Raw genomic sequence first — 24,764 nt, 5'->3', positions numbered from 1 at the left:
GTGGGAGAGCGTTTGGTTGTTTAGAGCAGTGTGGGAAATTTGTCTAGACTCAAAGCATGGCATAAATAACAGAGCAATGTCATAACAAATAGCTCTAAGAGCTGAGATATATCTGGCATTTTCGAATAGAAAGGAAACAACACTACACAGCTTAATGCAGAGGATAATGGACCACAATCAAATTCCTCATTTGCTGTTTTTCCCAGAAAGATCTGAGCCTACTTGGATCACGCTTTGGCAAAGTAACTTCAAAACCGTTCCTCAACCTTGCTGCCTTTCATTCCCTTCCTTTTTAATGACCATCCACGCCGATGTTAGCACGGTTGGGCCGAATGAAAGAGAAGTTTATGGAGATCTGCTGAGATTTATGAGCTGATAATGACCTGCCATGTGACGTCTAGGGCTGACCGTGATTGGGTGAGCAGCCACAGGAAGTCTAGCACACTGTAAAAACCTTCTGAGTGGGACAGGCTCTGGCTGCAAGATGAGTCCATCTCATAGCAGCAAAAAGACCCACTTAACCGGGGCAATATTGTGCTTGGCATGACATGGAGTGTTTGCCCAGTTCAGCACAGCAGCTGTGGAACAGACAGGCAAAATAAATGTTTTCCAGCTCTGTCAAAAAGCACCAAAACTGTCGGTCTTTGTTTTCAGAAGTGTAGATATAGTCATTTTAAAACTTCGCTATGATGATTTCTGGAGGAGCTAATGCTCCAAAAGAGAGTAAAAGCTATGCTGAAGGAGTTTACAAACCAAAATTCCCATTCAGTTTTCACATCTATGCTAACCGCACTAGCCATCTAGCAATTTACTATTTCCTATTCAATGTTCAATGACATGCTCAGTGCACTTAACAGGGTGAACAAAGAACCATGTAATTGTCTTATGCAAGACCCTGTAGGGAATCGGTCTTAAATAAAAAACAGGGCTTGGTGCAAATTTAAGGCTTTCCAGACTCCCGTTCCCCAAGCTATCTGGAGAAACACCCCGCAACAGATGCTAATAGTGAGAGCAGGGCAGCCGATAAAGAATTCAACCCCCCCAAATCTAGAGTCCTGTCAAAGAAAAAAAACTCACAGGACTGCAAAGAGAATTCAGGATCTTGGCAAAACAGTCCAACATATTTAAAGCATGTGATAAAAAGAAAAAATTCATAGAAAAATGTACCAGACGGTGTAATATTTCACACACTTTTATTTAAAAAAAATACAGTAATACTAATAGTAATGCTATAATAATATAAAAAATATATATTTATTTATTTATCATTCAGTTATCACCATGTTTTTTTTTTTCGTTTAGCGTAGAATATACGAAATAGCAACTAATTAACTCGATGGCTATGTGATATCTGAAAATGTGTTTAGAAGTTCATTTTTATTCATTAACTATAATTAGGATGCATACATCTGTGGGCACAAAATAAAGGTTGCCAAAGTATATGTCACATCACACATATTAGTTAAGCATTTAATGAAGAATATGAGCACCTCCCTTGTGACTTAATTAAATGAAACTCTCAGAGACACATGTGTAGGGACAATATCTTTTCAATAAGCTAATTAGCTGCAAATTAAACAGCTATTAGCCGTATAAGAGACAATAAGATTTAAGAAGCCACAAAAAAAGCTTTAAGCATCTATTTGTTCACTCTCTATAAAAGAAAAGCATTTGACTTGGGGTTAAGCTATATATAACGGCTATCATACTTTTTAAAAGATTTATTCTACTAATGAGTAGAAACAATATAAATGCAGGCTTTGAGTCTAACATTACTCTGTACATTTAAGATAATCGCACTGGATGTGTATGTCATTTTGTCTTAACGAATGCAAACGCTGCCTGTGCTTATGGAAATTAAAACAAGTACCATGAGACAATTTATAAATATGCTGTCATTATAGTTTACCCACACTCTAATCATGTAGCTACAGCAGTATGGGCAGCAGCTAAAATGAACTTTGTCAAAAAGTCTTCTGGTATAAAATAGCAAAAAACTGCTCCTGACAGGTCTGCTTTGTGGAGCTCAAATGACAGCAATGTAATGACAGCTAACCACAAAACAACATTTAAAACAAGTCCTCCTTTACCTCGTTTTGCTGCATATAAACTACAGCCTCAAGAACAATTATCATTAAGTGGGCTACTCTCTCATGTTCAAAAGATAAGCCAGTCATTTATCCATAGCATCACGCCAGAGCGCCGTCATTTGGTGCAATCTGCACTACCCCCCCTGGAGACACTCCTTCTGTATTTCATATATCAGAGAAAATTGAATTAAGGATGTGTGTGCCGGCAGTGTGCTGTCAGGAGGAGTAGCACTTGTTTTCACTAGGCTCGTCAGCCTACGAGAGCAGAATGTGCAGCTTCGGTCTAATGCAATCAAGCTCCTGCAAGTCAAAACAAAGCAGATGCGGCTCTGAAAAAGACTTGCCGAGCACCAAGGAAGTGGATGAGAATGGCGGCAGAGAAAAGAAAAAACAGATATGGCATCTCTGAAAGTAAATCATCTCTGAGCAAGCCTGCTCGGCGTTACCCATAATGCACTTCTTGCACTTCTTCTAATGCACTTGTGGTGAGCTGGTAAACAGCCGGAAGGCTAAAAGAGGTTGGGTGTAAGAAAAAGTATTTTCCAATGCCTTTGATTTTAAGTTTCAACATAAAGGACTAAAAATTGTATTATATAAATGTTTAAAATGTAATAAAAAAGTACAAATGAATAAATAAATACTAAATAAAAAACACTTAAAAAAACAAAACAAAACAAACAAATTAAAAATGTAGAAGGTGATTGGGCTCTCGGGCGAGATCCCAATTCGTCAGTCACTGACGTAACGTTGAACGTGACTGACTGAATGGGAACTGGTGACCTAATGTATAACTGAATTTCTATATTTATGTAAAAATTATAAAGTTATGTAAAAGTTATGTAAAAATGGTTTAGTTAACACTCGAAGGTGATTGGGCTCTCGGGCGAGATCCCAATTCGTCAGTCACTGACGTAACGTTGAACGTGACTGACTGAATGGGAACTGGCGACCTAATGTATAACTGAATTTCTATATTTATGTAAAAATTATAAAGTTATGTAAAAGTTATGTAAAAATTATAAATAACTCATACTCATTTTTTGACTGATACATGGACATTCCCCAAAGTGCAAAAAAAAGTCTCCTTCAATGCTTTTTATTTTAATTTGCAACATAAAGGAATACAAATGTAATTAGAAAAATAATTAAAATGTAACAAAAAGGAAATAAATAAAGAGAAACATATTTAAAGAAAGTAGCAATTAATAAATAAATATAACACTTTCAATAAATTAATTAATAAACAAAGATATGCATTAAATAAATAAATCCATAAATTTAGAGAGAGAGAGAGAGAGAGAGAGAACCGGCAACCCAATCTATAACAGAACTTCTATATTTACATATTATAAGTTCTAATGTGTAAAAATTACAATCAACTCATGAGAAATATTTGACTGATACATGGGGATTCATATTTGGTGAGATAATTGTGTGAATGCAAGTCCAGTCAACTAGAATTATGTTCGCTTGAACAATCGGACATTCATAACAAGAGATTTGCACAACTCAGGTAATTATGTTTGCTGTCAGTTCTCCACTCTACCTCACTAGCCCACTCGAAAAGATCTGTTAGAGACACTTCATCTAATTTCCTGTCAAAGCTGCACAAAAGAAGTGGAATAACGCGGTATCGCAGCAGAGAGTTGGTGCGGATCCAGCGTATGAGGGCTTCGCATTAGCACGCACCAATTAATAGCTGTGAGCGAGACGGCTTCCCTTTTCTATCAGCCACCTGTCTGTCAAAAAGGAAATAATCATTAGATTCTAATAAATCTGTCCGCCATGTCAATGTAGCTGCAATGCAAAAATGTGCAAGTCTTAGCCCCGGGGTGCCCAGAGACCTGTTTTTCGTTATTCGCTGTACAGTTGAATGCACACACTATTGGTGGAATAACTTCAGGTGTGTATTGTAGGTGGGGTTGAGAGGGGAATTATGGTACATATCAAGCGGGATATTTCAGCAGTTCTCCACAATGCTGCCAATCAGGACAGCACTGCAGGGCATTCTCAGCAGTATGACTGGCAGCTGTTTCCTGCCGGAGAGGTCACATGAGCACGGCTCACGGAACGGCGGTGCATGGTTTGCGTGTCTGGGACTCTGGGAGTTGTGTGAGAATGGCAGGTGAGAATTTGAGGGTGTGTTCAGAAGAACTGGCAGCCCAACTTATATGGTTTCCAAGACATGTTTGTAATGCAAGCAATATTTGCTTTTTGGGTTTATTGAGGACATATACACATAGTAAAGGCTGGCTATTTGTTTTGCCTTCAATAAACCCAAATTTGTGTGTATGTACATTAGTGTACAAAATTGAGATTTTTGCTAATTTTGAAAGTTAAATTGGGAATGCCTTTTAAATTTCAATTGATGTAGCAAACAGGATGTAGAATTTGAATTTAAATGTAAGGAAGCGGAATTAAATTTAGAAATGTATATTATAAGAAATGTATACAGTATATCTTTTTTTAACAAATAACAAACACAAATTGGATTGATAAAGCCTTGTTTGAAGCTTGACGTGAAGATTGTTAGACAGAACATTAGACAAAATGACCGAGAGACAGACCGATGTACAGGTGCATCTCAATAAATTAGAATGTCGTGGAAAAGTTCATTTATTTCAGTAATTCTACTCAAATTGTGAAACTTGTGTATTAAATAAATTCAATGCACACAGACTGAAGTAGTTTAAGTCTTTGGTTCTTTGGTTCTTTTAATTGTGATGATTTTGGCTCACATTTAACAAAAACCCACCAATTCACTATATAAGTACTCATACCCAATGGCAAATTCAATTGAATGGGTATGATTTGGAAAGGCACACACATCTTAATAAAAGGTCTAACAGCTGATAATGCATATCAGAGCAAAAACCAAGCCAAGGTCAAAAGAACTGCCTGTAGAGCTCAGAAACAGGTTGTCTGGGGAAGAGTTCAGAAAAAACTCTGCTTCATTGAAGGGTCATAGAAGCATCTAGTCTCTGGTGTGTGTGTGTGTGTGTGTGTGTGCGTGCGTGCGTGCATGCATGCGCGCGCGCGCAAGCGAGAGAGAGAGAGAGCGAGACACATCACAGCGGAGTCAGCTGTCTTAACCGTGGCTTGTGTGCTGCAAACACATATTTATCAGTGTATCTGTCATGAGACTCTGTTCCCGAGCTGGCCTCCTGGCCAAACTGAGCAATTGATGGAGAAGGGCTTTGGTTAGAGGGGTGAACAAGAAGCTGATGGTCATTATAGTTGAGCTCCATGATCATATGTGGAGACAGGAGAAACCTACAGAAGGACAAACATCACTGCAACACTCCACCGATCTGTGCTTTATGGCGGTGTGGCCAAACTCAATCCTCTCCTCAGTGTAGACACATGAAAACACACTTGGAATTTGAAAAAAGGACCTAAAGGGCTCTCAGACTGTGAGAAACGGTATTATCTGGTCTGATGAACCTCAATTCAAAACATCATGTTTGAAGGAAACCAGGCACTGCTCATCACCTGCAGAGTACCATCCCAAAAGTAAAGTGTGCTGGTAGCAGTCTCATGCTGTGGGGCTGTTTTTCAGCGGCAGGGACTGAGGGACTCATCAGAGTAGAACAAAAGCTCAATGCACCAAAATAGACATAGCCTTAATGAAAACCCAGTCCAAAGCATTCAGAACCTCTGACTGGGCAGAAGGTTCACCTTCCAACAGGACAACGACCCTATGCACACAGCAAGAGTGGCTTATAGACAATTATGTGAATGTCCTTGAGTGGCCCAGCCACAGCCTGGGATTGAACCCAGTCAAATATTTCTGGAGAAATCTGAAAATGGGCATCTGCCCCCATCCAACCTGACAAAGCTTGAGAGGTGAAGAGGCGAGGTGAAGAATGGCAGATAATTGCCAAATGATGATGAGAAAAGCTTGTCGCATCAAACAAAAAAGACTTGAGGCTGTAAAGGTGCTTCAACTAAATATTTAGATACTTATGCAATATACTTATTTCAGTTTTTTTTTTATATATATATATTTACGAAGTTGTGACAATTCTGTTTTTGCTTTGTCAGTATGGTGTATGGAGTGTAGATTGATGTGGAAAAAAGTAATTTAAAGCAGTTTAATATAAGGCAGCAACATAACAAAACGTGAAAAAAATTAAGGGGTATGAATACTTTCGCAAGGCACTGTAGAGATTGATAAACAAAACAATAGATAAAATGATAGAAAGATAGAATGATGCATAAAGCTCAGTTTGAACCTTGACATAGAGATAATTACTGTATATAAAACAATAGACAGAAAGAATGAAAGACAGAACAACAGATGGACAGGAAGACAGAGACAGACAGCCAGCTAGATAGATAGATGGATGGATGGATGGATGGATAGAACAACAGACAGATAAAAAGACAAACAGACAGACTGATCAACAGAACAACAGACAGATAGAATGATGGATAAAGATTCATTTGAACCTGGACATAAACATTGATAGATAAAACAATAGACAGAAAAAACTAAAGATAAAACTATAGATAGACAGAATGAAAGATAGAACGATAGATATAGACAATAACGGACAGATAAAAAGACAGATAGACCGATCAATAGAATGATGTAATTCCAGTTCAAATTCTAATTGAACTTCCTCTAGAATGTGGCCAATTCAAATTAAATTCACACTCGTTAATTTAAAGGAAACCAATTCTTCAGTTCCGATTTTTGCCCAGCCCTGCTAGCTGCTCATCTGTAGCATGGATGAACACACATTTTGATAACATTGGTGGAACCGAACAAAGCATATTCACCACAAAGCCAAAAAAGCTACCTACCTCATTATCTACAATAACACACACTCCCCTCCTACGCACATTCACCCTGGAGGCTGCACACCCCTCCATACATTATTGAACAAAGGCAGGGGTCTTCACAGCAAGAGACTCAGGAGGGAGGTTAAAACCCCCATTTTTGTTTCAGCAGTGCTGAACCTTCAGAGGTTAGAGCCCCAGGTCGGCCAAGGACATGCGTCAGGACGGCCACAGACCTGTGAACTCCTGCTAATGAAGGCAGCTCAAGCTGGTAAACAGCACAGGGTGGATGTCACAAGCATACATTACAATACATCACTGTCTTCCTCAGGCCAGGGGGCTTCCTCTGCCCACCTGGTGCCACACTGACATGTTCAGGCATTACAGTGCTGTAGGAAGAGAGATTTTAAACAGATATTACCGATGCTGAATGCAGAAAGGGTAAGAATTATAGCTAAGGTTAAACATAGTCTTGCACAGCCAACAGCATTAGATCTTTTCCACAAACTTATTCCGACCAAGAACCGGCCACTTAAACAGTCTCCACAAATGGCTGTTGAGAAAACAGCAAAACAATAGCGGAATAGTCTTCTAGTCTGCAGTTTTAGAAATTATTTAAAAAATGAGGATAAGAGAGGGTGTGGAGGAGAGAGAGTTATATAGAGAAAGATACGCTCAGACAGGAATGTGGTTGTTTTCAGGTCAGTGAGCTTGTGAGATGTAAACGTAAGCAAATGAGTGCATGAGAAAAAGAGAATGTGACAATCTGACGAGTATATAGAGTAGCTGGAGAGGAAAAGTGGAGATAGAAATGCAAATGATTTACCTCTAAAGCATACAAACCTAAAACCATGAACTCTGCCAGTGTATCTGTATCTAACACTATCTGATTCAAGATACTGAGAGAAAATACCCAAGAGAAAACACTGACCATCCTAAATATTCATTGGTCAAAGACGAAAAGGGATTTTCAAGCATCAAAACCAAAGTTTAATACAGATTTTTTTTTTCTCCCTGTACATTAAAATGTCCTGATTAATTGTAAAAAAAAACAATCATACATTTTTACAATGATTTACAGAAGACACCCACTAAAATGTCATTTTGTGTAACAACAGTTCATATACCACAAAATCCTGTCAGTCATATTTAGAGCAAGAATCATTAAATGAAAATAAAAGACTAGGATCACAGTGCAGCCCCAAAAGCTAATTAATTTCATAACCTCTCATACCCCACTCCAGCTTGGATGAGTGGATGTGTTTTGACGTGTTTTACCTTTGAAAGGTCTCTGAAGTTTCCGGGAATTGTGAGGTCCAGCTCTTCCAACTCATAGTTTGTGAGGACCCATGGGAAAACAGGATACTGGTTCAGATCATTGAATGTCCTTCCTGAAAGAGTAAAGGTGGTATTTGAAATTACTAGAAGGCTGGTACTGGCAACATAGTGGAAATCCAACAACCAGCAGTGCAGCTGTTGACCCATAATCATTTTGGTCCAGATTATTTTTGCAGGACTCATGACTACTGGTTATTGTGCTTGTCTCCCAGTGAAGGAGTGTGAGCAGAATCCTTACTAGGACATCATAAATTCATAATTTGATAGCATGAATGATGACATGACTGCCTCATTTATATAAAAAAAAGGAAGAAACAAGCGTGCTGCATGTAAAGACAAACATCTTATCCCACTGCACACTGAGATGATAAAAATGACTCAGGTTTTCATAATAACATGTACAGTAATGGAGTTTTCAACTAGATGAACAGGCAGATGTTGGTGTGGTTGTCTGTTACAGAGCCTAATGACTGTATTACAGCAGTGGAGAGTTAGAAAAGGTTTTGTGGTACTACTTTCTTGATTAAAGTTTCCTGAAAGTGAAAATTGTGCGGTGAAGTTGTGGCGTGGGTGTAATTAAAGACATACAAATTCTTCTAGAAGATGACACCGTACCCTTGACACCCCTCCCTGTGGCACAGTCAGGCCTCTCCTCTGATTGGCCAGAGAGTTGTGGTAACCATGGAGACCTATATGAAGTATCCATGACGGAGCATGTATTCGGCAATGCAACAGACGCCAGATGTGGCTTTGTCTTTTTCTCCTTACATTTTTCTCCATCTTTCCTTATCTCGCTCTCTCTCTCTTTCTGCCCTGCGCCTGTTTCCTTGCTGCTAGGAATATGGATTTCAGATGGTAAGAACTGTCAGAGGAGAACATCATAAGAAGAGAGCTATAAAATTGCTCGCCTCTATTCTAAATGCCCAATAATTTCTCTCAGATGTCAAAGTCTTCATTGGGTTTGATATATGTAAGACTCGTCTATCTATCTATCTATCTACCTATCTATCTATCTATCCATAGAGGCATCTCAGTTCAGAAAACTGGCTGAGAATGTGAGCATGTGTGGAGAGTGTGGAGACTTTGATGATCTGGGCTTTGGTTCTGGGTTCTTCAGGCCTGTCATGATGGTTGGAGATGATAGCGTGTGTGGGCTAATTACCAGCCATTAATCTTCCTCTTAAACAGCCACCTCTTAGATAGTACAGATAAAACACTTCCATGATTTATAAAGCCCTCAAGTTGGTTAATACAATATGAGCAGTTTCGTTTTAATGCTGTTAATTAAACAAACATGGCATGAATTATTCAGTTGCTATAATCTACTGATTATTAATAATGCTAGTTTGTGGAAAATGTCAGTTTTTCATTATTAATAATTTATTAACTTATTTCGAATATTTTTTAATTCTATTTCTCATGTTTATTTTTGTGTATATATATATATATATATATATATATATATATACTAAATTGATAAAAAATAAAATTTAAAATAAAATAATAGTTATTTGGTGTTCTGAACAAACACTGACACTAACGAAATCCATCCCAAACCCTGAGCATAATGATTTTGAGATAGGCCGGGTCTAGGATGAGGTAGACTTGATTAACCAGGTTAATGCCACATGGTGAAGTGGGGCCGAGAAGAGGAAAAAGGTTGAGATGAGGGGAGGTTGAGCTGACAGGACCGAGGCCTGGGTGGAAGATGTTAATATCACCGCAATAGTGTTTAATTAGGAGCGGACCGGCTTCACATTAACACCCCTCTCTCTCTCCTGTCGGTGGGCCCATGCTTCCCTGACACCTCTGTCAGCACAGGTCATTACCACTCCTGCCTTTAATGAATTTTACCCCGTTCCAACTCTGCCTTACATCTAATTAGCTGACAATAATGTTTCGAACTCACACTGGAGCTAAATATAAATATGCATGAATATGCAGCGCGAGCAGGGATGACACATTTCAGTGTCAAGAGGAGGTGTGTGTGTGTGTGTGTGTGTGCGAGAGTTCTCACTAGTTCACATCAGAGACTTTGCAACAGAATATTTCAACTCAGAGACACACTAATTATCCCAAAGAGTCCTCGGCTCTCGCTTTTGCGCAACAATGGAGTGTCTGAGTATAAAGAGAAAATATAGCTTCTAAATAAATAATGAGGGGAAAGACAGTAGATTTCAGTCAGAGAATATTTTTGTTTGAAAAGAGAAACTAATAATACCATTAAAAATTAAAAATAAAAATAAAATAAAATAATTTGCTGGCAACCTATATGTCCAACCAAAAGATTCAATGGAAACGTGATTGCAAATAGTCCAAAATGCTTTCATTTAAATAACTGGTTAGCAATGACAAGCAAATAAGATCTGACCTGCAATGGTATTGAGAAACATCAAGTACTCAAAGTTGGAGATCTCCCGTCTTTGCCAGCGCTGAGTCATATTAGAGGACTTGAAGAGCTGACGGGGGGTGGCCAAAGAAATCCGCCTGCAAAAAAAAGCACAAAACTGCACCAATAAGTAGGGCTCAAGTCCAACTCGACATTTGCTTTCATTTACTTTGATTATTGTGGACTTGGCTTGTTCTGCAGATGGATTATAACTCAAAATATGACATTGTAACATTTAGCTTCCAAAAAAAGACAAAAGAGTACACCAGCTCACACACGCAAGGCTGTCACGCTCTTTACTGTGGTGTGTAATGAATGCATCGGTTCCAGCAAAAGAGATTCTTTGCAGATGACCATACTGCGTCTTTTCTCTTGAAGTATATGCAGCACACATGCTAAAAATATGAGAACAACAGAGAATTCTGGTGCAGCGCCTGAATCGGACCTCTCTCAGGGATTCTCATTTACGTGCAGGACTATGTTCTATGTTTCATTGTCTTTTTTTGTTTCATGTTTTTATCTTCTTATGTGTTTTTTTAATAATTATGTGCACCTAACTTTCACTTATTCTGACTAAGAACAAAAGAATCAAGAAAAGTACTTCTTATTAGCTATGATACCAGAAATGCATTCCTGAATTTAACTGACATATTTTCAAAATTATATGCACTCACACTTACCCAGGGTATAGTATATACAGGGTATATACTAAAATGTATGATAAGCCATCATGTCTGCATCATATCTGCTAATTTAACTATTTATTGATGCAATGGACAAACAGTAAATTTTCTAGAGCATCAGATATTTTTGCAGACGTGAGTCGAAGTGATTTACATTTAAATATCTAAATAAATAAAATGTATAATATATTTTTTATATTATTTATGTATTTATAATATATATAACAACAGGCAGAACTAATTAGGTGTTAATAAAAATTAACAAATAAATAATGAAATATCACCATAATACTACTGTGATGCATTTCATAATAATAATAATAATATTATAGTATACTATATACAATTTATGTGTTAGTTTTTATATTGATGGAAAACCAGAGAAAGACAAAGAACAGACTTTGCAATTTGATAACCACGCTAAACCATTGTTTTTAGGCATTGTTAGAAGTTTTTTTTAAAAGCCACTGTTTCATATTTTCATATGCTAATTTATACTTTCATTTAATGCTTGGCGAGTGTTAAATTTAAGCTCTGTTTTTATCTGTCTATCTACTGTACATACATACAGACAGATGACAGACAGACAGACTAGATAGATAGATAAATAAGTACTTAGATATGTATTAGTTAGATATTTTAGTTTGTACTGTACAATGTCTACATGTTACTGCACTTATTATGACTAGCATGGACTTCAGTTGAAACCCCCAAAAGAATATGGGATCATTTGGTAGGTTCAGTCAGAGTCAAACATGCAAAAATGCCCATGCCGCAAGTAACTAGCTCCACCTCAAATTATTCCAAACAGTTGCACAGCAAAGGAGTACATTCAGGATCAATCGTTTCTGACATTTTATGTGGTCATCATGCTAAACTTTTAAACAAAATAAGGATGAAGTAAACATTATTTTGAACAATATTTTGAATGGCAACCACGTGCAGGTGTTCCAGGGAACTAGAAACAGACTTGCCTGGCCTGTGGAAGGCCGTAACTTGTGCCGACGCCAACGCAAGGAAGACTGTGGACCACCTTCTTCACTGTGGGCTGATCGGGGAAGTTAAACATGACGGACGCTGAGGAAGGGAATGACGTCACATGTTAAACAAGGGCCTACAGTACAGGACATCCAAATATGAGTAAACATTTCCACAAACAGCACAAAGACTTCAGAACAGGTAATCATATGCTGCTTAACAATCGTTCAGTCTCACACTATTCTCTTGTGTGATATCTTGATGAAATAACAAATTCTCAGATGAAGAAAAGAGCTGATGACGCTCTAAATCTAAATCTCTATCCATAAAAGATTAGTTATGATTCGTTAATGCATTAAGTATAATGCACTAACTATGAACAATAACTTATCATTTTAATTAATTTCTGAAAAGAAATGTTTTGTACGTTATTGAAAGACAACTTTGGTCACCTAAATCTGCATTTATCCAATTAAAATACAGTAAATACTGTGAATGATTATTACAGTTAAGAATAACTGTTTTCTAATTTTATATATTTTAAAATGTAATTCATTCCAGTGGTGCAGAGCTGAATTTTCAGCAGCCATTACTCCAGTCTTCAGTGTCACACGATCCTTCAAAAATCATTCAAATATGCATATTTTTTTTCTGTTTATTAATGTTGAAACCAGTTATTCTGCTTAATATTTGTGTGGAACCTATATGTTTTATAAAAAACGTATTTATTTGAAATAATAATCTTTTGTAAAATTATAAATGTTTTAGTGTCATTTTTGATCAATTTAATACATCCATGCTGAATAAACGTTTTAATTTTCTTACAAAAAAAAACTGACTCCAAACTTTTTAACTGTAATGTATATTAAGTATGAATTGACATTAAATTAAATATTATATTAACATCAATGTATTATGAACAATCAAAAAATTCACAAACAATAGTGTAATTTTTAAACTAACATCAGCCCAGATTAATAAATGCTGTAAAAAACTGTTAATTATTAGTTCATGATACCTAATAATGCATTAGCTAATCTTAACAAACTGAACCTTATTGTAAAGTGTTACCAGTAAAACCTGGTCATCCATTTTTGAAGCTGGTTCACCAAGCAGGTTTTAAGAAACCTACAGGGTTTTCAGGAAAAAAGGTATAAAATCTGTCACTGGGGTGATATCTTTCAAAAGGTACTATTATGTAGTATTTAGGTATTAATATGTACCTTTAAAGGTCCCCTTAAATGCTTAGAAACACGCAGCGTTACTCTATGTGTTGACGTCATTTCAACTGAAACAGGAAGACAGGGTGGGACATATCAAGCAGCCCCGCCCCTTTTTAAAATAGCCAATAGCGTTCGTTTACATCACAGCTTGGGCTAGAGCCGTTCAGAGCCGTTGAGCTCCGTAAAGCCGTATTTGACAGGGTATGCCAGCCACAATCTCATCCATATTGCTATAAAATATAGCATTCTGTGTAGAATTCAAATAGCTCCGATACATTTTGCGGTCTGCGCCGACTCGCGCATGTGATCCGCTCGTGCTATCGTGTCTCTGGACCGGAGCAGAGTGTGTGTGCAGTGCGGTGGTTAGCGTGACACAGCGCGAAACCAGACTTCTTTTTTTCCTCAATGGAAAGCATATTTACACTGTTTGATCCATTCACTGTACAGAAAATACAAATTCTGTGGACAAGTGACCGATTTCAGCCGCGGCTTCAGCGTCCATTTTATAGTGTAGGGGCGGGCGCTTCGAATTCTAGAGAGCATTTGATTGGACAGAGAGTTTGATGAGAAGCTGAAGTACAATGTGACGTCAAAAAAAACGTTGAGCTGTTTTGGCGGAAGTGACGAACTGCAAGATTTGAATGCTTATATCTTCTAAATGCAAATTTTGTCACTGTTTTGGAGCACACTGCCTTATAGATAACCTTAAGACTAACATATTGATACTAACACCTAAAAAACTTTCATTTTGATTTCATGGGGACTTTTGGGGTTAAATAACATACAAAAGTGTACCCTTGTGAAAATGTACTGCCCAATGACAGCTTTTGTACCTTTTTTCTCAGAGTGCAGGACTCAGATAGAAACTAGAAACTTTTAGTGGCCATTGTTTTTGTATTCATAAAGTGGTAAACACATAGGGCAGTTTTACTTCTGTTGGCCATGAAGATCTCCAGTGCTGTGTTCTGAAGCAGGAAGCGTCTGGTGAACACTGCGCGGATCTCGCTGAACATCCATTTACCGTGAAGCCCCTCAGAGTAGACCAGCACCTACGCACAGGCAAAAGGAAAGAGGTACGTTAACCAAAGTGCAATCCAACAGATTTTCCAGACTGTTTTTCAATACGTTGTCACATGTGTTATGATCGTTGCTCAGGAAACACATTCCGTAGTTGCAGTTTGATTGTCACTCCAATCATCGTGCCATGAAGCCACTTTTTGACGGAGCACTGCGAAACATTCCATTCCCGTCAAAAATGTTGGCTGGTATCCATTGAGTGACGGCAGGCCAGGCTTTGATTATCTCAAAATGGAGGCATCTCTAAAAAGGTGCTGCTTTCTGTTGATGATGCAAAGGCCCGTCTTTCCACCTTTCCTTTTTTGACACATCTTTCTCTGTGGGGCCAACGCTCTCACCGTGCTGTTGGAACACAGTCCCTATGGGGGTAAAGCGGGCGTAAATAATCAGTACTAACATGGGGCCTGGGCAAGAGGGGGATCATTAGTGAGTTTCTCCTCGGAGACCCCCAGGGACCTCAGATGCTGGATCAAGAGCTTCATCCTGACAAGTGAGAACGAGCCAAACTCCATTCCCCACCTACCACTTTGACGGACCAAGAGGTACACATGCACACACACAAACATATGTGTACACACAGACACACTCACACACTTCAAGCCTAAAAAAGAGAATGCCTTGTGGCATATAGATAAGAGCCCATTCCGGGTGGGTACAGAGGTGAGGAAAGGTTTGGGACATTCTGTACAGTAACTGTGAATGGGAATCGGGTAAGGTTAGCACCTAAAGCTTCAACCAACCAGACTGGCCTTGCGTAATTTCTCTCTGGAATAACGTGCAACGCTGACACTGAAGAGCCTCCGGTCACTTGTGGGTCTCTGGGGCTTAATTAAAAATGGATTAGATCAAAATGCTCACCATCCACCACCATAGGTAACCTTACTCCACACAAACCACCAATAACCAATGCTTGATATACATATAGGTTTGCCCCCCACAGACCTAAACTCAAAGAGCTGTTGTGCTGTACATACAGGTTGTATGGTAAACTAGTGGATTGGTATAATTAGAAGTAGATTTGGCAGATTTGCTATTAGAGTTCCAATGATTTCCACATAAGAGAACAAGGGAAAGAACAATAGAAGAACAGTAGCAGAAAAAGAATGCAAGGATATTATTATTCATATAATAATGACAAACAAATAAAAAACAACAATAAAAAAATATTATAATGACAAAAATGTGTATTAATAAACAGCATAATAATAATATAATAACAATAAATAAATAAAAAAAACTAAATTAATGATAATAATTATTATTATTGTTGTTGTGCTTTATTATTAATGTTTTGTGCTTTATTATTATTATTATTATTATTATTATTATTAGGGTTAGTAATTAATAATAATAATAATAACTATTAAGAAGTAGTTGTTGTTGTTTTATATCTGAACAAAATGTGACGGGTGCTTGCAATAAAAGGTACTTGCCCCCAATACAAGAAAAAAAAGAAAAGAAAAAGAAAAAACAGAAACAAAAACAAAACAAATGAATCCTGCTTTTGTTTCAGCGGACATATATTCAAATTTATAAGCATCTACACATGCCCTCGTCTGTCTCTTCCTGTGACAAAGCGCAGGCCAAAGGGTTAGCTGGCAACAAAATATACTGCTGGAGAAAAACCGTCTCAAAATAGGTCACATCAGAAAAAAATTTGTCATAACAACAGAGCTGGCACATCAAACATCAACAAGCCAGTGCCCCTGTAGACACAGAGGTCTTTGACAAAGTGCAGTCGTTATTCTCTCCCGTCTTTTTGTTCTCATCGTGGTGAAAGAGAGAGAGAGAGAGAGAGAGAGAGAGAGAGAGAGAGAGAGAGAGAAGGACAGAGGCCCAGCTGTAAAAAATGGGGCTTAATGAACCTGTCTGGCTGGGCTGTCCGCTGCCTGTCAGAGGTGTCACAATGGTGACGAGTGTCAGGGACGAGCGGCCCCGGGTCCCAGACAGGCCTGCCAGCTGGAGGCTTCTGCCCCAATCTAATCACACCAGCAGAATCCGAGCAGGAACAGGCTCCAGGCTTTTACCTCACTGCTCACGGCCTGTCAGCGCACACACAGGGGCCATACAGTTACCTAGCCCACGGATGCTTACGTCTGTTGTATATGCAGCTGTTAGGGTTGTAAAAGGTTCCTAACAGATGCATATTAACATGTCTATTGCATATTGCAATTTTGCAATAATGCAATTGTTTTGTTGTCAGTGCAGTCTTGAAATTTGGATTCTGTATTTAAACATTGGATCCCTATTGATAATTGGCCCCACATTTTTTCTCGATTTGTTGCCGTTAACAGCTATTATTGAGCATGACATCCAAGCCAAATCTTTTTCACCATCCTTATTCTTCAAAAGACGCCCCGAATTGCCCGCCGAATGGAACGTTATGACGGGGTGAATACATCAAAAAGATCCATCATTTTTAAACCGGACACAATTTTTCACACAGCCCCTTGAGAGATGAGTGCAATCCCTCTGCATGTGAAATGTGTGCTGAGTCTGGCCGGGGATAGAACAGTCAGCATGACTGATATGTTTATAAAGCTGGTCGCCTCTCGCACTGACAACCTGCCATCATAGCACCTCTGCTGGGCTCTCTGCAGATTTGTCTAATAGGCTTCCACTGCTGGGACTGAGTGTGTGTGTGTGTGTGTGTGTGTGTGTGTGTGTGCATGGAATGAGAGAGGGGGAAATGTGTCCAGAAAGTGAGAGCACTTGTCTCATCTCAAGAATGGTGACTACTCCCTATGGTGCGTGAGAGAAAATGTATATATGCGCTAAAGAGGTTCAAAATCCACAGCCTAACAGTCAACTTACCTGCACATAGAAACATTTAAAGGAACAGTGCACCCAAAATGACAATTCTGTCAGTAGCCCCTTTCACACGTACAGTCTTTACTGGTAAATTTCCTTTAAGAGATCATGTGTGAACAGGACCTTTTCAAAAATACCGGTAAATTCATTCTGGCAATTTACAGTTATGAGAAGTTGTAACATTACCAGTAAATTACCGGTAACGTGCTCTGTGTGAACACAGAACGAGATTACCCATATGAGCACGTACGAGTTCAGAACGCACTGACGTAAGATGTCTACTCTGGCCCAATCATAACATTCTGGCGCAGATAACACATTTACTGACATTAAAGAAATGTCTAAAGTCATCTCTACGATGTCTCTGGGCCAAAAGCAGCTACATAAATGTGAACGTTTGACACAAAAATGAAAAGTTTTAATAAAAACACTGACCGCATCTACCCCTCCATGTTTACAAACACAACGCCGGGAGTCACAGCCATATAGAGGTCATTTCTGGTTGATGATGTCAGAGAATTTACCAGTATTTTGAAACTGATGTGTGAATGTGCTTTACCGGTAAAAAGATGGAAAGTCGTTGCCTATGTGAACAGCGTTTTTTTTACCGTTCCGGTAATTTTACGGCAATTTACTGTTATTACTGTGTGAAAGGGGCTACTGTTTACTCACCCAAATGTTGTTCCTACCATGTGAATGTTTTTTTTTCTTCTTCTGTTGAACAAAAGAGGAGACATTTGAAATTTAAAAAAAATTAATAATAATATATATATATATATATATATATATATATATATATATATATATACTGTATATAGATACATGCTACAGCAATTTCAAGATGCAAAAATAAATAAATAAATAAAAGGACCATAAATGTATAGTCCATATGAGTATGTCTGATACTTACGTTAAAAATATCTCAATCTCATTTGCATGAGAACCAATATTTTTTGGCGCAAAAATGCTGGGACATGTCATGGGTGAACTGATGACAATTTTTATTTGTGGGTGGGTTGTTCCTTTAAAGAGATTAAATGGAAATTAAAGAAACCTTTAAAACAATCACTGCCACTCAACAGCAATAATGGACACACTACAAAAAGGCTGAGCGACTTTTGTAGCTTGTAAAAGGCGTTTACTGCATACAGGGTACAGGGTGTCTGCTGTAAGGGGCAGCTGAGTTTGAAAGCAGACATGCTGTGGCGCTGTAGTCATAGAGAGGAAAGACCAGCACAGTATGTGACAGTCTTTACCAAAGGCTCTGTTTTTGAACAGGTGGGGTCTGGACTGTTTACTGCCGGCTGTTGTTGGCTACTGGCTTCACGAGAAATAGCACAGAATGACAAGGTGTGACTACTACAGTCTGTATATATAGTGTATAAATGTGAGTGTGTGTGTGTGTGTGTGTGCCCCCTCTCACCTAACCTTGTCGCTGCCGAATTCATGCTTGCATACTTCTTCCTCAACGCTGCTGCTGCCCTTTCAACCTTAATTTACATCAAGTAAACTAATTTTAGCATTTTTGGTCAACCTGTCCTCCAAAAAATTACTGAATTGTTTGTAATCAAATATACCAAAGCTGTGTAATTCACAGGATGTGTGAAATAATTTTGTTCATTTGAAAAGCCTGTACAGGAAATATTAAGCAGCACAACTGTTCTTAACATTGATAATAATAAGACATGTGTTTGAGCAACAAATCAGCATATTAGAATGATTTCTGAAGGATCACGTGACACTGAAAACGGGAATAATGGCTGCTGAAAGTTCACCTTTGCCATCACAGAAATAAATTACATTTTAAAACATATAAAAATAGCAAGCAGAAATTTTTAATTGTAATAATATTAAACACAATTATTGTTTTTCTGTACTATTTGATCAAATATTGCCTTGGTATAATTTGGCATTTCACTTAAAAATTGCTGAATACACTTTGAAGTCAGGCAACTGGAACCTAGCTGAGCATAATTTAATATAATTGAATGCACAATGGATGGTTAAAAAATGTATAAAGGGGGGGGGGGAGACTGAGCTCTATCAAAACCACATTAATAAACTACAAAACTAAAGCATGATTGGTGAAATTCATCTATCTATATCTCAAACTGTTTACCAGAAGTTTCTGTAGATGCTTTTAAAAGATGAAAAACACTCATCTGAAAGGAAAAAACACACACATACATACACATCAAAGGCTGTATTTCCCATCTGATCGCTCCTATTTGTGACATGTGCTTTAAGGAGTGAAAATAAGCAAAATTTAAAATTCCTTTAGATTATCAGAAGCCTCTCACTGGACGCTCCTCACGGAATCCATTTTTCAGCCCGAGTAAAGGGGAATGGCTCCCAGAGCAGGTATCTCCTGAAAGAGGATATGGTTTTTGCATAATCACTGTCAACATACATTTAGGGTGTGTGAGAGCGTGTGTCGGGGTGACATGGTTTCAGTCGCGGAGCGAGACCGCAGAGATAAACAGATGAGTATGAGCTCTGCTCGCTGCTCAGATCACTGCCTAAAATGTCCAACCCAGTTTATAGTCAATAATGGTTTTGCTGCGAGGGCCGTATTTCAGGCGTACTCTTGAGGTTGTGCATGCCACGAAAACAGATATGTTGGTTATGGTGTATTCTTCTTGCAGTTGATTGAGCCATTTTGTTTTTTATTAAATAATGGTTTGTAGGGAAATGAGAAGCTCATCAAAAATCAAAATGGCAGAAAGAGGCATATACTGTAAATGTCCCCGTAGGCATATAGGTTCACATGCAGCTAACACTAATCTAGATAAACAGCTTGAAAGGGCTTGTGTTAAGGGCTCTTTAAACAGACGAAGTGTAATTTTCTATGGGGTCCATTTGCTGAGCCCACACTAATGGCCCTTCTTAAGAGACTCATCAAGCTTAAGACGACTGGAATTGCGCTGGCCTGATGAATAGCCTCTCTTCAGCCTGACACAGAGAAGTCACAAACAAAGCACTGCACTTTTCACATAGAAAAACAGTAAGGAGAAACTGAAAGAGATAAACTACAAGGCCAAAAATATGTGGAGATCCCTACCAACAAACAAGCTTGGCTATTTCGGTTATGCTGGATGCTTAAAATGTCCTCAGATTACATTTTTCTGTAGAACTGCACAGACCTTTTATTTTTTAGCATCAAAATGCGCTTCGCACAAAGCGAGGTCAATACAGAGATGATTTACTCAATCTGCTGTGGAAAAACTTGCCTAATCTGCACAAGACCTCATCTTGCAAGCCTGCCAAAACTGACAGCCTGTGACAATCTGCTTGGCATGTGGCTATTTGACTAATTACACTGGATTACAGCATATTAATGCAAGCTATTTTCTCTAGGGTTAGCGACCTAGACATGCTAGCTCCAATACACGCTAAGCTCACAGGAGAGAGATTTTTCTTTAGCAGAAAATGAAAATAGAAGTGGCTTCACTTCTTTGTCTTGGTTCATCAGCGAATGTGTATCTCAACTGGAGGCCTGAGTCACGCTGTCTCTTCTGAACCCCCATAAGGCCATTCCCATAAAATGCAGAGGAGAATAGAGAGATTAACATTTCTATCCGTTTCATTTTCTCTATCCCTGATTTAAAAAGGGAAATGCTTGTAATATGAGTATACAAAAGACAGCAATAAAGTGATTTATTATTAAGAGAAAATGTTCCCCAAAGCTGGATCATAGGCATTTCCCTCATTGATTGAACTTTTGTGCTGAAATGAGATCTTGATTAATGGTGGAGAGTCACATGGGAGAGGTTTAGTCTGTAGGATAAAATCTTTATTTTCCGGTCATTTCCGCTTGAGAAACTCTGGGACTGTTCCAAAACTAATCACTTGCAAGCATGCGTATAAGACATATCTCTAAATCAATACTACTTGAATGTGAAGTGTGTATTTTTATGCAAAACTGGCTGTGTTAAAGTGGTTGAGATTTTTCAGTCAGGCTTACTGTATTTAAGAATGATTCATTAAATAATTCATTCAGTTGATTCGTTCAAAACAGATTAGTTTAGGAATGATACAAGTAACTGCCTTGTAAGTAAGTCACTGAATTATTCACTTAACAAATTTGTTCAAAACACTGACTCATTCATTAGAGAATCATTGAATCATGCAATCAACCGATTATTGCAAAAACAGTGATTCATTCAGCAGACACAGCACTACTGTGTGTTGCTTGAAGATATGCAACTGGAGCTATTTTCTTTGGCGAAGCAAAAACGAACATTACCTTAATATGCAAAGTCGACTGAAAAAAGCCATTTATAGGCTAATTACTCTGTAACATTGCGGCACTAAGAAAACTTTGCTTTGTTTGTTTAAGAATCCAGAGCAGCTTGATGTAGCAGCATTGGCTCAACCAATGCCTTGAGTTTGAGGGCGGGACTACTGGTTATCCTGACCAATAGCAGAAGGGAGAAAGCATACAGGGAAACCTGTTTGAGAAGAATCATTATTTTTGCAATTGTCGACGCAGATAAATAACTCCACATGTAATTTTATAATTTAAAAACTAAAATGACCAAAAACTAAATGAAATTCTTGCTAGCAATCAAAGTCTCAAAGTAATGTGTTCTCATGGGGCCTGCTATCTATTCATATGCAATTCGCCAAAGTAAGCACACACTGTGTCTGGGCCTCTGCTATCAACAAAAATGGAAGCCGAGACTTTAACAAAGGCAAAAGGGAAGAAATGGGGCATACAATGAGTGTGTTTAGAACACAACGACTCTCCCAATTGTGCTAAATCAATCCCAGACTTGCAACAAAGAGAGACTGAAGCTTTGCTATTTGTATCCTCTCCTCTGGCTCAAGCGCAGTGTAATAATAGTCTTAAAGTAGGCATTGTAGGAAGAGAATACTTGAGTGGCTTATACATGCCGTCTTATGAAACATTTAGGCAGCGGTTTCCAAGGGTCCTTGGAGGATGGAAGAAAAGGTAACGTGGCAGAATGGACTTCTAGCGTTCCGCCGGCCTTATTGTACAGAAGTCACATCAAATTAACTCTGAGGGCCATTTGCAAGGCCTTTTTTCTTTGCCGAGCTTTCAGAACAGATTAAGCTATGAAAACTTGAGAATTACTAAAGCACCTATTAAGCATTATTCTCCGTCCTTTCTTCAGCTCTCCCTTTGAACGTGATTGAATGCATTGGGGCGTTCAATAGACTCTAAGAGGAGGAAGACTGGAGTTATTGGGGAGGAAACATGATGACAGAAATATTTAAAAGATAAAAAAATGACTGCCACAGAACTCATGATGTCGAACTGACCAAATGTGTTTACTAAAAGCCTCTGTAGAGCTTAAAAATGTACATGAAATTTATGGTTTGTGTGTTTATTTATTACCAGCTTGACAGTTCTTAATTTCCATCATCATTGGAGCTCAAACTATAAGCCGTCATCAACAAAATGTTTTAAATGCTTAAATTTATGGCAAAACGTGTATTTCTTGTCCACAACCCAACTCTGCAGGGGACATAGGGTTGGAGCAGTTCAAAGCAGAAAGGACAGAGCATGAATGGCAATTGTACTTAACAGGATTGGAGAGGGCCCTGACGGTGGCTCTTGAGACGCAGGTCGTGTGGCGTTAAATGGCTGTCACCCACTGAAAGATCCACGGCTTGGGAAGAGGACAAACAAAAGCCCCCACTATACGCCAGCCCCGGAGCTCACATGCAATGTCAAGAACAGGGTCCCTGCAACTCCAGGCAACCTGAAATATGTTGTTCATTAAGTCCTGAGGTCTTGGGTATCTAAACTTCAGGACTTATGGAATGCAGACTTGGGTTTCAATTAAATGTTATATAAATATGAAGCAAGGACATCTGCTATAGGGAATTATAATTGAGAAATGGGGTTGTTCTTTTGCCCCAGACTATGGGCTATAATGAGACCTCAAGGGGAATCTGCCTATTAAAACAGCAGGTATCTAACACCTGTCCAGAAATATTGCTTTGACTATAGCCCTTTCATACATACACAAAAAACAACATAGCTATAGTGCTGCCTGGCTTTTGCACTTAAACTTATAGCCAGGAAAAAATATTTTACACAAATTTCTGAATGTGAAAGGGAGGTTCTGTCAAATTGGGCTCACTTTTAGGACGACATACGTATACACATATAGACTACAAAAACCTCTAGCATGAAGACTCCTTACTATGACCCTTATCAAACCTCTAATTGGATTGCCAGTGTTTGTAAGCAACAACTCTGGGCCTTTTTCCTTTTGTATTTCCATCAGCCACAAAATACCAAAACAACTGGATTGGGATCAAATGGACTGGGAACTTTTTGTTCTCCTGTAACACAACAGGTTGACTAGAATCGGACCGGGCAAAATCCTCAGCCCTCCGTTTGAAGGATGGGGATATTTGAATTTCACAGGGTCCAAGTGACGAATCGAAACAAAGCTCCACACTGGCCATTGTTTGGCCTTTTACCAGTCTAGTCTTAAAACAGCAACATGTGGTGCGCCATTCAAACCAGAACTTGCAGTTTGGTTCACATACTCCTGAATAATAGTTTAAAAGGATGTGATATTTCTGAAACAGTAATGCTTCAACTTTACTGGATCCATTATGTATGACTAAAGGAATGAACCAGCGCACTTCGGTCACGTCTTGTGTGATCGAAGAGTATCCCCTCATCTATTCAAATGCCAAAATAAACCCTCCCCTAGCACCAACATCAATCACGTTAATTACGCCAAACACCATAATAACAATAATTACAATAATATCTCATTAAGAAGGAGAGAGTGAATGACGGGGGAGAATTAATAGCAGGCAGGTGTACAACACGCTGCAATTATGGAGCCTGAAATTAGTTCATCGCCCAAAGGCAAACTGAGAAGAAAGAGAAAGACTCAGAGAAAGTGAGAGGAAGGGAGGGGAGGTGGAGAGAAAGTGGGAGGGAAGTTCCTCTAGCCCCAAAAAAAATTTAATAAAAAGAGAATTGCAAATAAGCAAATAAAAATGTCTTAAATGTGCAAATTAGGGGAAATGAAAAAAAAATGAAAAGGAGGTGGGGGGAGAAAAAGCAGATTTTCCTGGCAGAGTTGTGGCTGCGGATGAAAGGGGAGCAGCCCACCATGATCAAGGGATCCACGGAGCTCTGCTGCAGCCATCAAGCCTGCACCTCTGCCGGCGACTGGCAGCTTCTCCTTTTCCTGTCAATCATTCATTCTGCCAAGCCTCGACCTATCATATTACAGCTTCTGTAAGCGGCTAATCCACGTCCGTCACATGGTCTCAGCTCAACAGCAAAATTGACAGTAATTGACAATAATAAAATCATTTGAATTTCAGCACAGTGTAGTGCTGTAACTCTGCATTATGTAATATAATATATATTATAAGAAGAAATTGAAAT

The 24,764-nt window shown here is 38.6% G+C and overlaps 1 protein-coding gene across 1 annotated transcript in view; it reads right to left on the bottom strand.

The window, feature by feature from the left end:
* Window positions 1-24,764, bottom strand: part of LOC107582280 (neurobeachin-like) — a 288,543-nt gene that overhangs the window by 36,719 nt on the left and 227,060 nt on the right. The window contains exons 41-44 of the mRNA XM_016268046.1: window positions 14,418-14,535; window positions 12,260-12,362; window positions 10,585-10,700; window positions 8,154-8,266 (exon numbers count right to left, since the gene is read on the bottom strand). Coding sequence (XP_016123532.1) covers window positions 8,154-8,266; window positions 10,585-10,700; window positions 12,260-12,362; window positions 14,418-14,535 — 450 coding nt within the window. The remainder of the gene's footprint in view (window positions 1-8,153; window positions 8,267-10,584; window positions 10,701-12,259; window positions 12,363-14,417; window positions 14,536-24,764) is intronic.

Source organism: Sinocyclocheilus grahami, unplaced genomic scaffold (assembly GCF_001515645.1).
Source record: "Sinocyclocheilus grahami isolate Dianchi unplaced genomic scaffold, SAMN03320097.WGS_v1.1 scaffold42.1, whole genome shotgun sequence".
NCBI lineage: Eukaryota > Metazoa > Chordata > Actinopteri > Cypriniformes > Cyprinidae > Sinocyclocheilus > Sinocyclocheilus grahami.
This window is presented reverse-complemented; position numbering and strand designations above follow the sequence as displayed.